The sequence below is a fragment of the Amphiura filiformis genome, chromosome 2 (assembly GCF_039555335.1).
Source record: "Amphiura filiformis chromosome 2, Afil_fr2py, whole genome shotgun sequence".
Taxonomy (NCBI): domain Eukaryota; kingdom Metazoa; phylum Echinodermata; class Ophiuroidea; order Amphilepidida; family Amphiuridae; genus Amphiura; species Amphiura filiformis.
In genome coordinates, this window is record NC_092629.1 from 47,467,792 (window position 1) to 47,482,602 (window position 14,811).

The window sequence follows — 14,811 nt, forward strand, 5'->3', positions numbered from 1 at the left end:
TTGCGATTGACCAAAAAGCGGATCAGTATTTCGCCCACTAAAAATGAGTAACAACTAAAGAAAATCCTTTGGTGTAGCCAAGAGGGGAGGTGGAAGCTGCCCCCATGAGAAGTATTGCCCTCTCCCGTGCACGTGGGATGCTGGTGAACTAATATTAGATTTTTAGCGCCACCCCCCCCCTTTAAAGTTGCCTTGCTCCCCCTTGAAAAAGTCTGCGAAGTGTTTTGTTTTGTTTTATCTTTTTTGTTTGGTTTTTTCGCCACGGTAAATCGCCCAGGTTTTTTATATTACTTTTATTATCATTTATCGTTCGCGTGTTAGTGATTTGTGATTGTTTATTTATAACATACTGGGAAAGTAATTATATTCCCCCCACTGCAATTACAATAAAAATACAATAAAACGCGAATATTGAAGAAGAAAAATATTAGCCAGGCACTACTCCCTTCCCGATCTTAATGGTGCATCCCTAAAACCAATTACCATGGCAACAGTTGATGGAGCGGTGCCAACATTGAATTCATCGAGGGATCGAGTTTGTAAACAATGTCAGATGTGGTTGAAACATGTGGCGGTGCACCTTTGTGCAGATGTCTGCTGCCGTACTTGCAAGTAATGCAACCAATCACAATGTAGGAAAGACGTTCACCTAATTATCATTTTATGAATGGAGCTGTCGTCAACATGTTAATACCAAAGAGCTTTTAATAGAAATAGAGTCGCAATAGATTATATAATCTTTTGTTCTTTTGATGCCGATTAGAAGTTGCGACAGGCTATTCATAAAAGTGGTACCATTGTTTCAAGAAAGGGGTTCCGCCATTAAATTGGTCACTGATCCGGCATCATATTAACGCTCTACACAACAGGCGGAGGATCAATAAGTGACCACACTACAGTCATGTGTAAGGGCAGTCATGTGTAAAGTGGTACCATTGTATTCATGTATCCCAAATGTGTGCTTATGTGGGTCTGAATTCTATAAGGAGGCTTTAGCTGTCGATGCAATCATCTTTACCACCCACCTGACGTTAGGCGTTTCATTTAAATAAATTGAATGCTCTTCTGATCGATTACATATTAGAATGTATGAAGGCTGCCATGTCCAGTCCATATATCTATATTACACTATACTGGTAATCGTTTACACCACATTTCGCCATAATTCATTCTAGAAACGCTTGCTGTTAGAATAAGAAAAATTTTAATGCTAAATTATTGCACATTCTAGGGAAGCGTGGTTACCGTTTTGAAATAACCGAGTGAGAGGGTTTTCAAGAAAATATTTTTCCTGTCAAAAATGATTGGGTCACTCATACCATTACACAGGAGAATCTGACTTGAGTAATTAACATGCATTGTTTATTCAACTAATTTGTCAACATTATCATGCCAGTGTTCAAACTAGAACCTATTGTCAACAGTTAAATGTTTGTTTATTGAATTAGGAGTCTCCAAATCACCCAAATTAAACAGGGTTGCCAAACTGTGAATTAGTAGCCCAAATGGGTGACTTTTAAGATCCCCCAACTTTTGACAATTTCCTGTCCCATAGAGACAGATGGTTAAGAAATATGAGTGACTTTTTAGCAATGCAGGTACAAAAGTCTGGTTAGGCTCACCGTAACTCACAGGTTAGTGGCATAATCAGTGAATTAGGTCACAGTCTCCAAATCACCCAAATTAAACAGGGTTGCCAAACTGTGATTTAGTAGCCCAAATGGGTGACTTTTGAAGATTCCCCCAACTTTTGACAATTTCCTGTCCCATAGAGACAGATGGTTAAGAAAAATGGGTGACTTTTTTTAATAGCAACGCAGGTACAAGTCTGGTAAGCATGGCAAGGCTCACCGTAACTCACAGGTTAGCAGCATAATCAGTGTCTGTGCAAAATACTTTGCCAATGTTGAAAGTAAGTGTTCTACAAAATTGTACATTTATTTTGATTATTCGAGACTGCACCTCAAATTGCCCTGCACCAGGTGAAACTAAATTAACATCTATTGTTTATTCAACCAATTTGTCAACATGGTCACTGAACTTACCAATTCGAAAAACTCAGTAATTTATTATAGATACCTTAAAGGAGTATTTCGTGATCCTAGCATCCTCTATTTATGTCATTTTTCATTAGATATCCACGAAAAAAACCTATTCCCAAAATTTCAGTTGATTCCGATTTTGCGTTCGCGAGTTATGCATGATTATGTGTATTACACTGCTCCATAGACAATGCGTTGTAATTTCACGATATCTTTGCTAAATGAATTAATCTGCAAGAAATATTTTGTACATAAACATGTAGCAAGAGGTTTCCAGTGATGTAAAAATCTCAACTTTTTTTGAGAAAAGTGGGGGGATGAGGCTGTGGATCACGAAATGCCCTTTTAAGGTGGTATTGGATGCATTTTCTAGAAATTAGAAAATGCTTTGAGCATGTTTTAAACAGATTAATTGAGTAGGGCAAAGTACACTGATCAATATGCCTTTTGTTTGGAGCAAATCGGACATACGGTTTCCACAATACATCAATTTATATTTTCTTTGTATCCTATTGTTTTTGTCAATAATCAATGTAGTTAATGAGCTAAAATGACTGCAAAGGCTCATGAATATGTAATTGTAGCCAATATTCTGCTAAAAATCAATGCATAAATGTTCAGGGTACTTTTATTTTACATAATTTTGCCCTGAAACTTGGTCAAAGTGTTTCTAATATGTTCTAATGTACTATATAGTGAAGCCGCCCTCTAATTTGCATATTTGCATAATTAATGAGCTAATTTGCATAAATGCTAATCAATTATGCAAATATGCAAATTAGGGGGCGGCTTCACTATATAATACATTAGAACATATTAGAAACACTTTGACCAAGTTTCAGGCCAAAAGTATGCAAAATAAAAGTACCCTGAACATTTATGCATGGATTTTTAGCAAAATATTGGCAAAAATTATATGTTAATGAGCTTCTCCAGTCATTTTAGCTCATTAACTTTATTGATTATTGATAAAAACAATAAGATACAAAGAAAATATAAATTGATATATTTTGACAACCGTATGTCCGATTGTCTCCAAACAAAAGGCATATTGATCAGTGTACTTTGCTCTACTCAATTAATCTGTTTAAAACATGATTAGAGCACTTTTATAATGCCTCCATAACCACCTTAAGCAATCACACAATATTATATAATACCAGGGACTGTGTATGAACACCTAATTAGTCACACATCAATAATGTCAACATTTACTGAGGTCATGATCCAATTGCCTATTTGCATGCCTTATCAAACCACTGAATTTTACCATGCTATGTTATATCATCTCATCTTCTCTGGTTATATGAAACAGAGTGTAAGGATATGTGAATAAAATTGTTTCATCTGCACAGTGGTGTAGCCAGGACTTTTTCAGAGAGAGAGGGGGAGAAGGCAAATTTTATGGGGGGGCAAATTGTTGCAAAGGGGCTAAAAAGTAAAAGGTACAACAAAATTTATCCAAAATGGGCTAACAAATAAAAAGTACAACAAAATGCATACAAATCTTAAATATCCGTAGCCAGCATACCATAGGGGCCCAAGAGGGAAGTAAATAAAATTGTGTTCATCTGCTCAGTGATGTAGCCAGGACTTTTGCAGGGGGCAGCAAGGTACATTTCAAGGTTGGGGATGGACAAACTTGGACGAAAATGGTAACAAATGGGCTAAAAGGTACAACAAATTTGTCCAAAATGGGCAAAAAATGAATGCATTTACAAATGCATACACATTTTAAATATCAGGGGCCGGGGGCCCAGCATCCCACAGGGGCAAGACTTCTCACGGTGGATATGATATGGTGGCAAGAAGACTTCCATCATGATCTAATTGCAATTTCAAGCCATTGATTTATATGGAAAAGATACTAAATATTATATTTCTAAATGATAATCTCCTCTCATACCATTAATCACATTAAATAAAACATTTACATGTACAAAAAATATACAAAACTTACCAACCGCGAAAGACTCTGACCGCGACCGCTAGTAATATTAATTACACAGCTTCTTCTACTTCTTGCCTAAACTCCTATGATTGAATGTAATTAATACTCCCATTATTTATCCAGAATAAATAAAAATTCATTAGAGCATGATCCACATTGGCACACCCAAACTGATATGGCACTTCAGTGCAAACTTTAAGAAATAGGGCAGCACCAATACGAAATTCTAAATGTCATACCATGGTCATGGAGATAAATGATGTGTCTGTTTTGCCCGATTTTTTTTACACAGCCGTTGACGTTAGTCACGGTTAGCGTTTTTTTCTTACAGGATCTTCTTTCTTCTTCTGCCGACCATTACATTTGCTCTAGCATTTACATGCATACATCGATTTTGACCTAAGTTGTAAACCCGGGGGAGGCACTCCCTATCTGAAATGGCAGGGATGTGCCTCGACCATGTTAAAAGTAGGGGGCATTCAGGTCAAATGTACAATTACAAAAATATGGGGTCATTCAGTACACAAGCTGAATAAAAATGGGGTCATTCGGTATGAAACTTTGAAAAAAGGATGGTCATTGGGGTAACAAAAAGTAAAATGGGAGTCATTGAGTACAGGATTGCCAAAAGAGTATCATTAAGTACACATAAATAAGTGCCAAACTGCGTAAAAACAACTTGGCCACCTTGGAAATGTGAGAAATCTCATTATTTCTGGAGGAGAACACAAATACCACCTAAATTTGGGAATTAAAAGGGGGTCATTGGGTATAGCAGGAAATAGAAAAAGGGTGTCATTGAGTACATGCATTTTTTTAAAGGGGGTCATTGGGTACTAGGTAGGACCATAACACAAAAAAGGGGGTCATTGGGTACAGCCGGTTTGAAAAAGGGGGTCTATCCCGAGGCACATGATGCATATCTGTCATGGAAGTGCCCCCCGGGTTGTAAACAACTTGCTTGAATTTATACTGTTTACAGACCTGCTATAAAAATGGATTGTTTGACTCATTGGGTGCTATACCCTTGTAAACAAGCATGGACAATATTATTATTTTCCACACCATTCTATCTCCAATAAACTTTTGCACTAAATCAATATTGATTACATTGGCCCATAAAAGCACCAGACCACAACTCCATTGTCTGGTTGTGTATATTTTGTGTTGAATAGAACATAACTATTAATACCTGAATATAACTGTAAATTGAGAAACCAGGAAATTGAAAAGTGCTCTGACTGGGCTGTAATTGGGCTTCCTGGTTTGCCCTGCCTTTTCCCTCTTTCCTGTATTTTTCTTACTTTTGGGTGAAATTTGTTTCACCTTTCCTGGATATTTTGGCAGGCTCCCGGCAGGTACCTGGTAGGCTCCCAGTAGGAATCTATTGTTTAGGTGACCAGGAAAACATTTCCTGGTTACATTTTTTTTGATAGGGTTTCATCAAGTTTAAGGTGGGTCAGTGGGGAGCAAGACCTAGTGGTATGTCATGTATGCACTCAAATATTGCAGAAAATAAAGCTGACACATAAGAGGAATGGTATGGGTTTTACAAAGGAAATCTCTGCTCCATGTGCATGATTTTTTTTTCTTTGGTGGATGCTAAAAACTGTTGTGTTGATATATTATTGGCCTTAATTCAATGCAATACAAAACATATCAGAAAGTTGTCTAGTTTAGGGCCTGTTTTAGGGGTAGTTATGTGATACAACTTGAATGGGAACTTATTTTAAGCAAAATATTATTGTAGCCTGATCACTGATTAAGGTTAGCAACTATGTTAAACTGTTGCGATTTGGTAGTTCACAGCATCTTGCGAATGGTAGTGAGCTTTGGCAAAAATTGCATTGATCATTTCGTAGCGAGTGTGTAGAAGAATTCAAATATCACAGGTATACCCTTGTAGGTGTGGTTCTTGAGTTATGTTGTAAAGAGGACTGAAACAACAACACTTTTGTAAAACGTACATAGATTATTCCCAACAATAAATTAAGCAAGTTTTCAAAGTATATGATTTGTAGAATGAACTTTTGCAAAACATCAAGTGTTATTTGTCAATAATATATTGATTTTGATAATTAAAATCGATTTTTTTCGGCTGCTTCGACCAACAATAGATCGTGTAGCCTTAAAGAGCCAAGACTGTGGGACAGTCTACATTGAAACAGTTAAAGTATTAAAATGACAGAACAAATTTATCCATCCCAAATCCTTATACTGTTTTTCGAACAAAACACCCTGCTCTACCGGCCCATGCACTTGCCAAGTAGGGCATTTTCTGGAAGAGGCTATAAATAGCCCTATATAAAATCACCAACAGCTTGAACAATTTTTGCAAACATATTTTGAAACATTTCTGATATTTTTTTTTTCAAACAGTTTCAGCCCAAATCAATCTACTACAGCTTCAAAATGGCTGCATTTAATAATTTCATAAATGTAATGTAAAAAAATAGATGTGTGACTAGGCATTCAATTCGTCGTCTGCATCGCATACTGTCGTATCTCAAAAGGCTGCCTTGTGTAATTTTTATTATCATTGTAATTTTAAATTTCAGCATGCTTCTTTTATGACTAGACATGATGTTGTAATATATTGTGATAATATCTCAAAATTAATATAGAAATTTAATTTTACAGTCAATCTCATCACAATCAGATGACCGTAATAAAACAATCACTCAAAGTAGCCTTTTGAGATGCGACAGTATATGAAGCAGACGACAAATTTCAATCAGGATCCATAATAAGCCTTATATTGAAAAACAGTCAATCAATTATATGATGTCAATGGTGTCTATGTGTAGGTTTTTCAATCAAAACTCGAAGTGCTCAATAGTTCCCTTTATTCAAAGAGCAGTGGCTTCAAGATATATACAGCAGGGAACTGACAATTATGACGTCAATTATATGAGTCGCAAAAACATACTCAGATAGAGTGGCTGCAAGAAAAATATCAGCGATGGCTAAAACAGTGGGCATTAAAAAAACAAAACAACAACAAAAACCTGCATTTTGCATTCAGGTTTTCAGGCTGCCAACAGGAAGCATAACCTTACAGTCAAGCAAAATGGGTGTGATGTTGCGTACTAATGCAATTGTTTTGCTTTAAGTCACAACCAGGGGTGTGTAGATTTAGAATCTGCTGGCCAGACAAGAAGGTCTCAAACAAAATGTGCCAAATCCGCCATTGTCTGCGCCATTTGCATCAGTAAATATTATGAATAAGGAATATCACACAGTTTCATTACAAATGGTTTAAAAGTGCTGCCAGTCTGATGTACCGGTCTTCTGCAGCTGTTGTTTTTCTTGGGCGGCCACTTCTAGGTCTGTCTTTGACATCTCCGGTCTGACGAAACTTGGCTTTTAGCTTGAAGATCATACTGCGGGAAACTCCAAAAGTTGCCGCACTTTGATTCTAAGGTATGCTAGCCTCAAGCTGACCAATAGCTCGAGCCTTATCCAGATCTGATAATCGAACCATGACCACTATGATGAAGAAGTGACCAGCAAGAGAGATTAGCTTGCGTTGATCCATTTGAATCCACATGTAGAACCATCCTAGCACTTTTTATTCAACATGATGTACGGCAAACAACTTTTCATTTATTCTTTTATTCATTCGTTCGATCATTCAAAGCAATAAGATGAGCGCAGACAATGGTCAGTTTGGCACATTTTCTTTGAGACCTCTCTGTCTGTCAAAGAAAGTTACTCAGCCGTGGTATAAGTTATCGTCACAAATGGTCATTGTTGACAGGAAAGAACAATGGTTTCACTGATATGAAACAATGTGGAGATAGATTTCATATATACAGCCGTTTTTGAAAGTTTCCATACTTTTTTTGAGGGGTTTATATCTTTTTTGTATTGATTTCTAAAGACAAATAATATGATACTATTTTTATTAAATTTGGAGCATTTTGAAAATTTGACCCATGGACATTGTTATTAATACCCTTTGACCTACATGTATAATATTGCTATACATGGGCCAAATTGTTGTTATATGATAATTCAATGGTGAAATGTATTGTGTGAGCCATTCTGCATGTGGACGAAGCTCATTAACTATGCAAATTTCAAAATGCGTATACCCAGATTGTCAATCGAAATTCCATCCTCTATGGAGAAGTTTGTTAGTGCTTCAGTTGTCAGCTGCAATTTTCCGCTCAATTGATTTGGGGCTTCGTTCTCCTTCTTGACATTTTCTGCAAAAGTAAGTTTTGTAGCTGTAGAAGATGTGGCAACAAATTAGCTGCAGCAATACGCCCAAAAGACATTGGACTATTATACCTCTAACTGGCCTCAACGCTTGCAAAAACAACATATGCTTCAGTTCAGTAAAATCAGAAAAAGGAAGTCACATGTTCAAATATTGAGTGCACATGTGTTGCTCTGCACTGTCTGCAGGCTTGTTTGCTATTTCCCTTTGAAAATCAGTTTGTTTTGTCACAGAAAACCTATTTTTGACTCGCAAATAGAACAACAAATACGATATATCTGGAGTTTGACTGAAGGCAATGATATCCCCTTTTCCCAGTCAAGACACTTTAACCCCATGAGAACTACCTGCCGATTGGCCAGAAGAAGTTTTCATTATCCATTGGTCCAATCAGCAACATTGTTAGAATAATTCCACCGCGCAAAAAAAAATTGGGGTGAATTATTTGCAAAGCTCCATTCTTGATGGTGATTGGTGATTAAAGTGAAGATATCATGTAATTGACCAATCAGAGGCAATGTTAGATTGGTAGGTAGTGCTCAGGGGGTTAAAGTCTCTGTACGACTCGGGTTATCTGCACGATTACTCAACTACAGATAAATGGCCATTAGTGGTGTGTAACCATGGTAACAGACTTTCTCAAAAATAGAAGCCTTGTTAATAAACTATCATCATTTTATCAGATATTTGGAGTGCATCTACATTTGCATTTTAGTTTCCAGTAATTTGTATGCTCATGCTGCCTTAAAATTTAGTTCGAACCATAGTAGTTACCAATTGCACACATGAAAAGCCAGTTATGACACTCAAAACCAGCTGAATATTACTTTTCTTGCAGGTGGCTCAATTAAACACCATTTTTGTCATTTACAGGGTTTTCTTTAAGCATTTTACTGAAGGGGTATTTTCAAATTTTTTTGACCCTTTCAATTGTGAATTTTTCCTCTGAAGGGGTCCATAACATTGCCCAAGGGGTATTTTTATTATATTATTTTTGAAGACATTTTTAACAATATGTGTGTTTTTGGAGCCATAGGCGTAGATCCGGATTGGGGTGGTGGGGGGGAATCTCCCCCAATATTTTGCCAGGGGGATGATCCATACAATCATCCCCCAATGTTGACGCCTGTATGTGGGTTTCTGACCAAATTAACCTCATATTTGGCCATTTTAGCCCCAAAAGTGCACATTTTTGCGCGCTTTTCTCGCGAATTTATTCCACTTTTGCACCATATTTCAACAGTTAAGCTTCAAAATGTTTTCCCTATTATGGTAGGCCTATAAATTGTGTTAAACATAAATTGGCAAATGTCGAAAGTAGAAGTGAAAGTGGCCATTTGTTTATCAACTACGCAGGGTGATGTTCCCCCCTTAGAACTAGGAAAATGTTGCAAAATGAAGACCTAATTGAAGCGATTTGGTGGACCATTTTGGCACTATTACTGTGTAAAATTTAAATTTGAACAGTTGAAAAGCTGAAAATTGTGAAATGCCGGTCCATAAAGCCTTTCGTTGTCCTACATATCGGGAGTATAGGTCCTAAATGCCAAAAGCCGAGAATAAATACACAATATCAGGTGTTTCTCTATTCAATTCTTGCAATATCTGAACGCGTACGTTTTCAAGATTTTGTACGCATTGGACTTTGGAACTAGGGATTTGAAGGAGTCAGAAAAGTGCCTGAACGCGTAAACACACATGTTTTGTGCGTTAAAGAAAACCCTGGTCATTTATCTCAACTCAAAAATAACCAATGCATTGACTATATGACCTTTTGTCATCTGCTATGAACTCTCATCAGACTTTGACCTGTCTCCAAGTGACTGGATATCCACTAATTAGCTGATTAATCAAGCAAAGAGGCACATTGACAAATGTAAAAACAAGTCTTCTCTCAGCTTACACTTTCTTGCTATCATTGTCATCACGCTCTGCTACGTTTCCATTCTTGAGCTGATTGGGAATCTACTTAGTGGCCCAACCTTTCAATCATGTGATACATGAACATACGGGTTAGAGTAGTGGTCTTCTTACTCGCTTCTCAATGTTGTAGCGCAGGTTCAACTCCCTGCGGGATGTAAGTTTGGTTGTCCTCACAGGTTTTTACTCTTGCTTCTAACATCAGGCCTCTCCCCATTCCCCTGTCCCGTCATATACGGTTGGCATCCCTTTCATCTAGTAGCCTCTGAGCGCTATTGAGCTTTGCCTGGTTTCGGTCAAATGTTATCAATAATCAATAATAATACACACAAACATGCAAACGAAACATACATGTACAGACAAACCAATCTCTCTGCTTAACTTTTATCATCCTCATTGGGCTCTTTCAGTTGAAATCCACACTACCCCTGTGGAAGATTTTGGAAATATCTTCCACAGGGGGAGTATGTTTTTTTAATGTAATTGGACAGGGTTAATCATTTTGAATCCATACTCCCTCTTTATGGCTTTATCTTCCACAACTGGAGTGAGAATTTCAAATAGAAGTTACCCAATTTGTCTATTCTAATCAAAACTCATATTCCCTCTTTGGAAGACTTCAGCTAAATCTTCCACAGGGGTAGTGTGGATTTTAAATCTAATAGATCCTCTGGATCACACTTCGTTCATTAGCTGATTGGGAGTCATCACATTATACAATGATAAACACACCCCACCCCTCAATGTAAATAAACAAACAAACAAACAAACAAACATCCAGACAAACAATTTCTCTGCTTACCTTTTATCACCCTCATTCTCATCACCCTCTGACCCTCCTCCGTTCATCAGCTGATTGGGTGTCCATTTAATGGTCAAATGTTCGTGCGTTTGATGCAATGACAGGTAGCCAGGAATCTGTTGGATATCTTCCTTCTACAAATATGAAAAATATAAATCAAAATTTCATTATAATCAAGCCATATTGGGCTATTCCATTTAAAATCCACACTACCCCTGTGGAAGATTTTGGAAATAGCTTCCACAGGGGGAGTATGAATTTCAAATGGAATGAACACAGAACACATTAGGCAGTCCATTAGAATTTCATACATCTTCTGAGAAAGATTCAACCTGAATCTTCTTCAGAGGATGGTGAGTTTCAAATGGAGCTGCCTAAAGTGTTCATTCCATTTGAAATCCATACTCCCCCTGTGGAAAATATTTCCAAAATCTTTCACAGGGACAGTGTGGATTTTAAATGGAATAGCCCATTGTCAGGTTCCCATTAATGGTATTGAAACGTTTTGGCAACACTGTCTATACTACTTGGAAGAAAAGATCCCATTATCACACAAATTCATACCAATAAGTGTCAGCTTAACAAAAGACTTTAAATAGCAATAATTTACCATGGGAAATAACCTAGGAATAGAATTTGAAAAGGGCATTCATATTACCCCAGTAAAATGTATATCCATTATTAGAAATCAATTTGATGGAATGACTTAAAAATAAATACATTTGGCACTTTTGTTGTATTTTTAGAATTAGTACACAACATAAACTGCAGGTGTTTACAGAACCTAGGCTTTTTTAGGTTCCTTACAGAACCTTAAAAAATCCAATTCCACTCCCCGTGGCTCATCTGGTAAAGTGGTAAAGACCGGGCAGATGGCCCATGATAAAAGACCTTGTTACAGTCAGTTCAGACTCGCCTATCCTGTAAAAATGCCCCAACCAGATATCTATATGGCAACCACCTTCACCAGGTCACTTGTGCCTGGCTGAAGTTTTGTCAGCGTTATATCCTAGATTTCAGCTGGTTATCGCCTAGATATGTTTTCAGACATAATAAAATAAGAGACCAGCATTTGTTATGACCATTTTGGTTGAAAAATTGATTTTAAATAATTTTTTTTAATGTTCATACGGATAGTGCATTTGCGGTCGGTTAAACATGAAACATTGAAATGTTGACACGGTGACACCCCTAACACACACCCTGTTTGTGTTTGCCATCAGCAACCACAGCCATTGTGTATTGTTATCAAAATGAGGACATCTGAATCAACATTTAATCAACAAATTGAGGACCAAAAATTTTGGTGTGTATAGCAGTATGAAATACGCCTACCAAGGTCGCTATATTTAATGCACAATAGCGGACATATCTCTAAAATGCATTAGGCATGCAACTGTGACCTAGTGCAGACCTCTGAGAAGCAAGGATGTTGCTCGTTTGCAGGAAAGTCCACAATTTACATTTTTTGGGTGTGTCCTTGTTTGCAGGCAAACACAGACGCATCCCTCCCTTGTAACTTACTGGTTGTACGAACACATTATTCTTGCCGTACAGAAGTTGGCTTCTATTATTCTGGTGTAATGATTCCACATAGTCCCTTGCTGACATTGGAGCGCGGTGTTCCTCTGACGGGGTGCTGCTGGGTGGCGTTTTCCTGACCTGGATGCAGAAGAAAACAAAAGAACATTTTTTTTGAATAAAACAAATTTGAAAATTTAATTATTATCATCATAAACTTGCCAGTAATCATCCACTCTGTTATACTGAAATGGGTTATTCCAGTTGAAATCCATACACATGACCTTCTTATCTTCCACACAGGGAGTGTGAATTTCAAATGGGGTTACCTGAGTGGGTGACTCCATTTGAAATCTACACCCCCTGTACCTTCATTTGGCAAACATATGGTGGACCCATGCAATTCCTGCTCCATACTTGGGCAAAATAAAAATCTCTCAAAGCTGTTGGGCACATTTTGTTTTTATGTTTTTTGCAACAAAAATATCAGTACAAAATTTTTTTAAACACATTTTTTGGAAAAAAATTGTGTGATTAACACTTCTAATTTATTGAACATATTTCACTATGGGTATTGGAAGTTTCGAGCATCTCAAGCATATTTTGATTTTTCTTCCCCTTAATAACAATTTTTCTCATTAAGTGCACATTTCCCACCCTGCCCTACTTCCTATATTCTTCTTGGCCATCACCGAGTGGTTTTATCTTCCTGTTTTTCTGAATTCTACACCAAAAATCAATACGTAATTTCAGCACTGATTGAAACCCAGGGAATATAGCATGGCACAGAAGCATATATATCGACTGCTCGGTGCCAGAAGTGGATAAATGCAATAGCTGCCATGTGTAGATGGGTACAGTATACTGTAAGTTGCCAAATGTTCGCAGGGCAGCTATTGCACTTACCCACTGGTACTGAGCAATCAATATATGAAAAATTCAGGCACAAAACATGCCATTGCTGCCTTACGTTATTTTTTATCACTAACTGTTATTTATAGTGTCATTTAAAGAATAAAAGTATTGTTTTAAGATCCAGCCGTGCCTCTATCCTCTGACATAACATGGGAGGTAGCATTATTTTTCCAACACCAATACTACTGTCTCAACCCCTAAACCCACCTCTAGCTATTCATCTTTTTTGCAACATTAAATGATTCAACGCTTACAAGAAGGCAGATGTAGACACCGGATGACAATATCAGGTTATTTCTATATCAAATTGTGGAATATTTGAACATACATACGTTTTCAAGATTTTTGGACTTTACACATATTGACTGCTCAGTGCCAGAAGTGGGTAAGTGCAACAGCTGCCCTGTGAACATTTGGCAATTAACACACAGTATATTGTACTCATCTACACATGGCAGCTATTGTACTTAACCACTTCTGGCACTCAGCAACCGATATACGCGCTATTTATGCGTTAACCCCCTGAGCACTACCTGCCGATCTAACATTGCCTCTGATTGGTCAATAACATGATATCTTCACTTGAATCACCAATCAGAATGGAGCTTTGCAAATAATTCACCCCAATTTTTTTGTGTGGTGAAACTATTCTAACAATGTTGCTGATTGGTCCAATTGATAATGAAAACTTCTTTTTGGCCAATCGGCAGGTAGTTCTCATGAGGTTCAATGCAGAAGGCAGCCTTTGGCGATATCACTTTTTACATCTGAAGTACAGCAGCAGCTTGATTGGCCTCCAGCTTAAAATGCTCTTGTACACAATATTTCAGCCATATGGTACGCTTCATAACTTTTGCAAATCTCAACATTTGTGCAAATTCATATTGAACTATATTTGGCTATTCCAGTTGAAATCCATACACCCCCTATGGAAGACATAACTTTAATCTCCCACACACAGAGTGTGAGTTTCAAATAGGGTTAGCTGAATGGGTGACTCTATTTGAAATAAACACCCCCTGTGTGGGAGATTAAGGTATATCCCATAGGTGGTGTAAGGATTTCAACTGGAATAGCCCATTATGGTTGGCTAAGTTGGCTAATGTGCTTGGTTTCTAATGAGCCTCACATTTCTTGCTTTTACTGAAGCAAAAACAGGCCAGAACAACCTGCGTCAGGCATAGGGGGTAGATATTTTCTTAAATTTAACATAGTTAAGACAATGAAACGATCAAATGATACAGATAAAGACAAATGTCGAGGGTTCAGAACCAGAAAGCCAAAACTCACTGTGACCAGCTCTCACAAAATGAGCATTAAGTTGGCTCCTTACTTTGGCCTTCAAAAATCAATATTTCCTCCACAATGTCTTTTGTTTTCTATTGAATTTTGTCACGATTAATGAACTGTTTCTTCTATAATGCTCTGCCGACTT

The 14,811-nt window shown here is 37.4% G+C and overlaps 1 protein-coding gene across 1 annotated transcript in view; it reads right to left on the reverse strand.

The window, feature by feature from the left end:
- Positions 1–14,811, reverse strand: part of LOC140141075 (small G protein signaling modulator 2-like) — a 128,282-nt gene that overhangs the window by 38,823 nt on the left and 74,648 nt on the right. Inside the window, exons 7-8 of the mRNA XM_072162848.1 lie at positions 12,465–12,602; positions 10,941–11,074 (exon numbers count right to left, since the gene is read on the reverse strand). Of these exons, the coding sequence (XP_072018949.1) occupies positions 10,941–11,074; positions 12,465–12,602 (272 nt within the window). The remainder of the gene's footprint in view (positions 1–10,940; positions 11,075–12,464; positions 12,603–14,811) is intronic.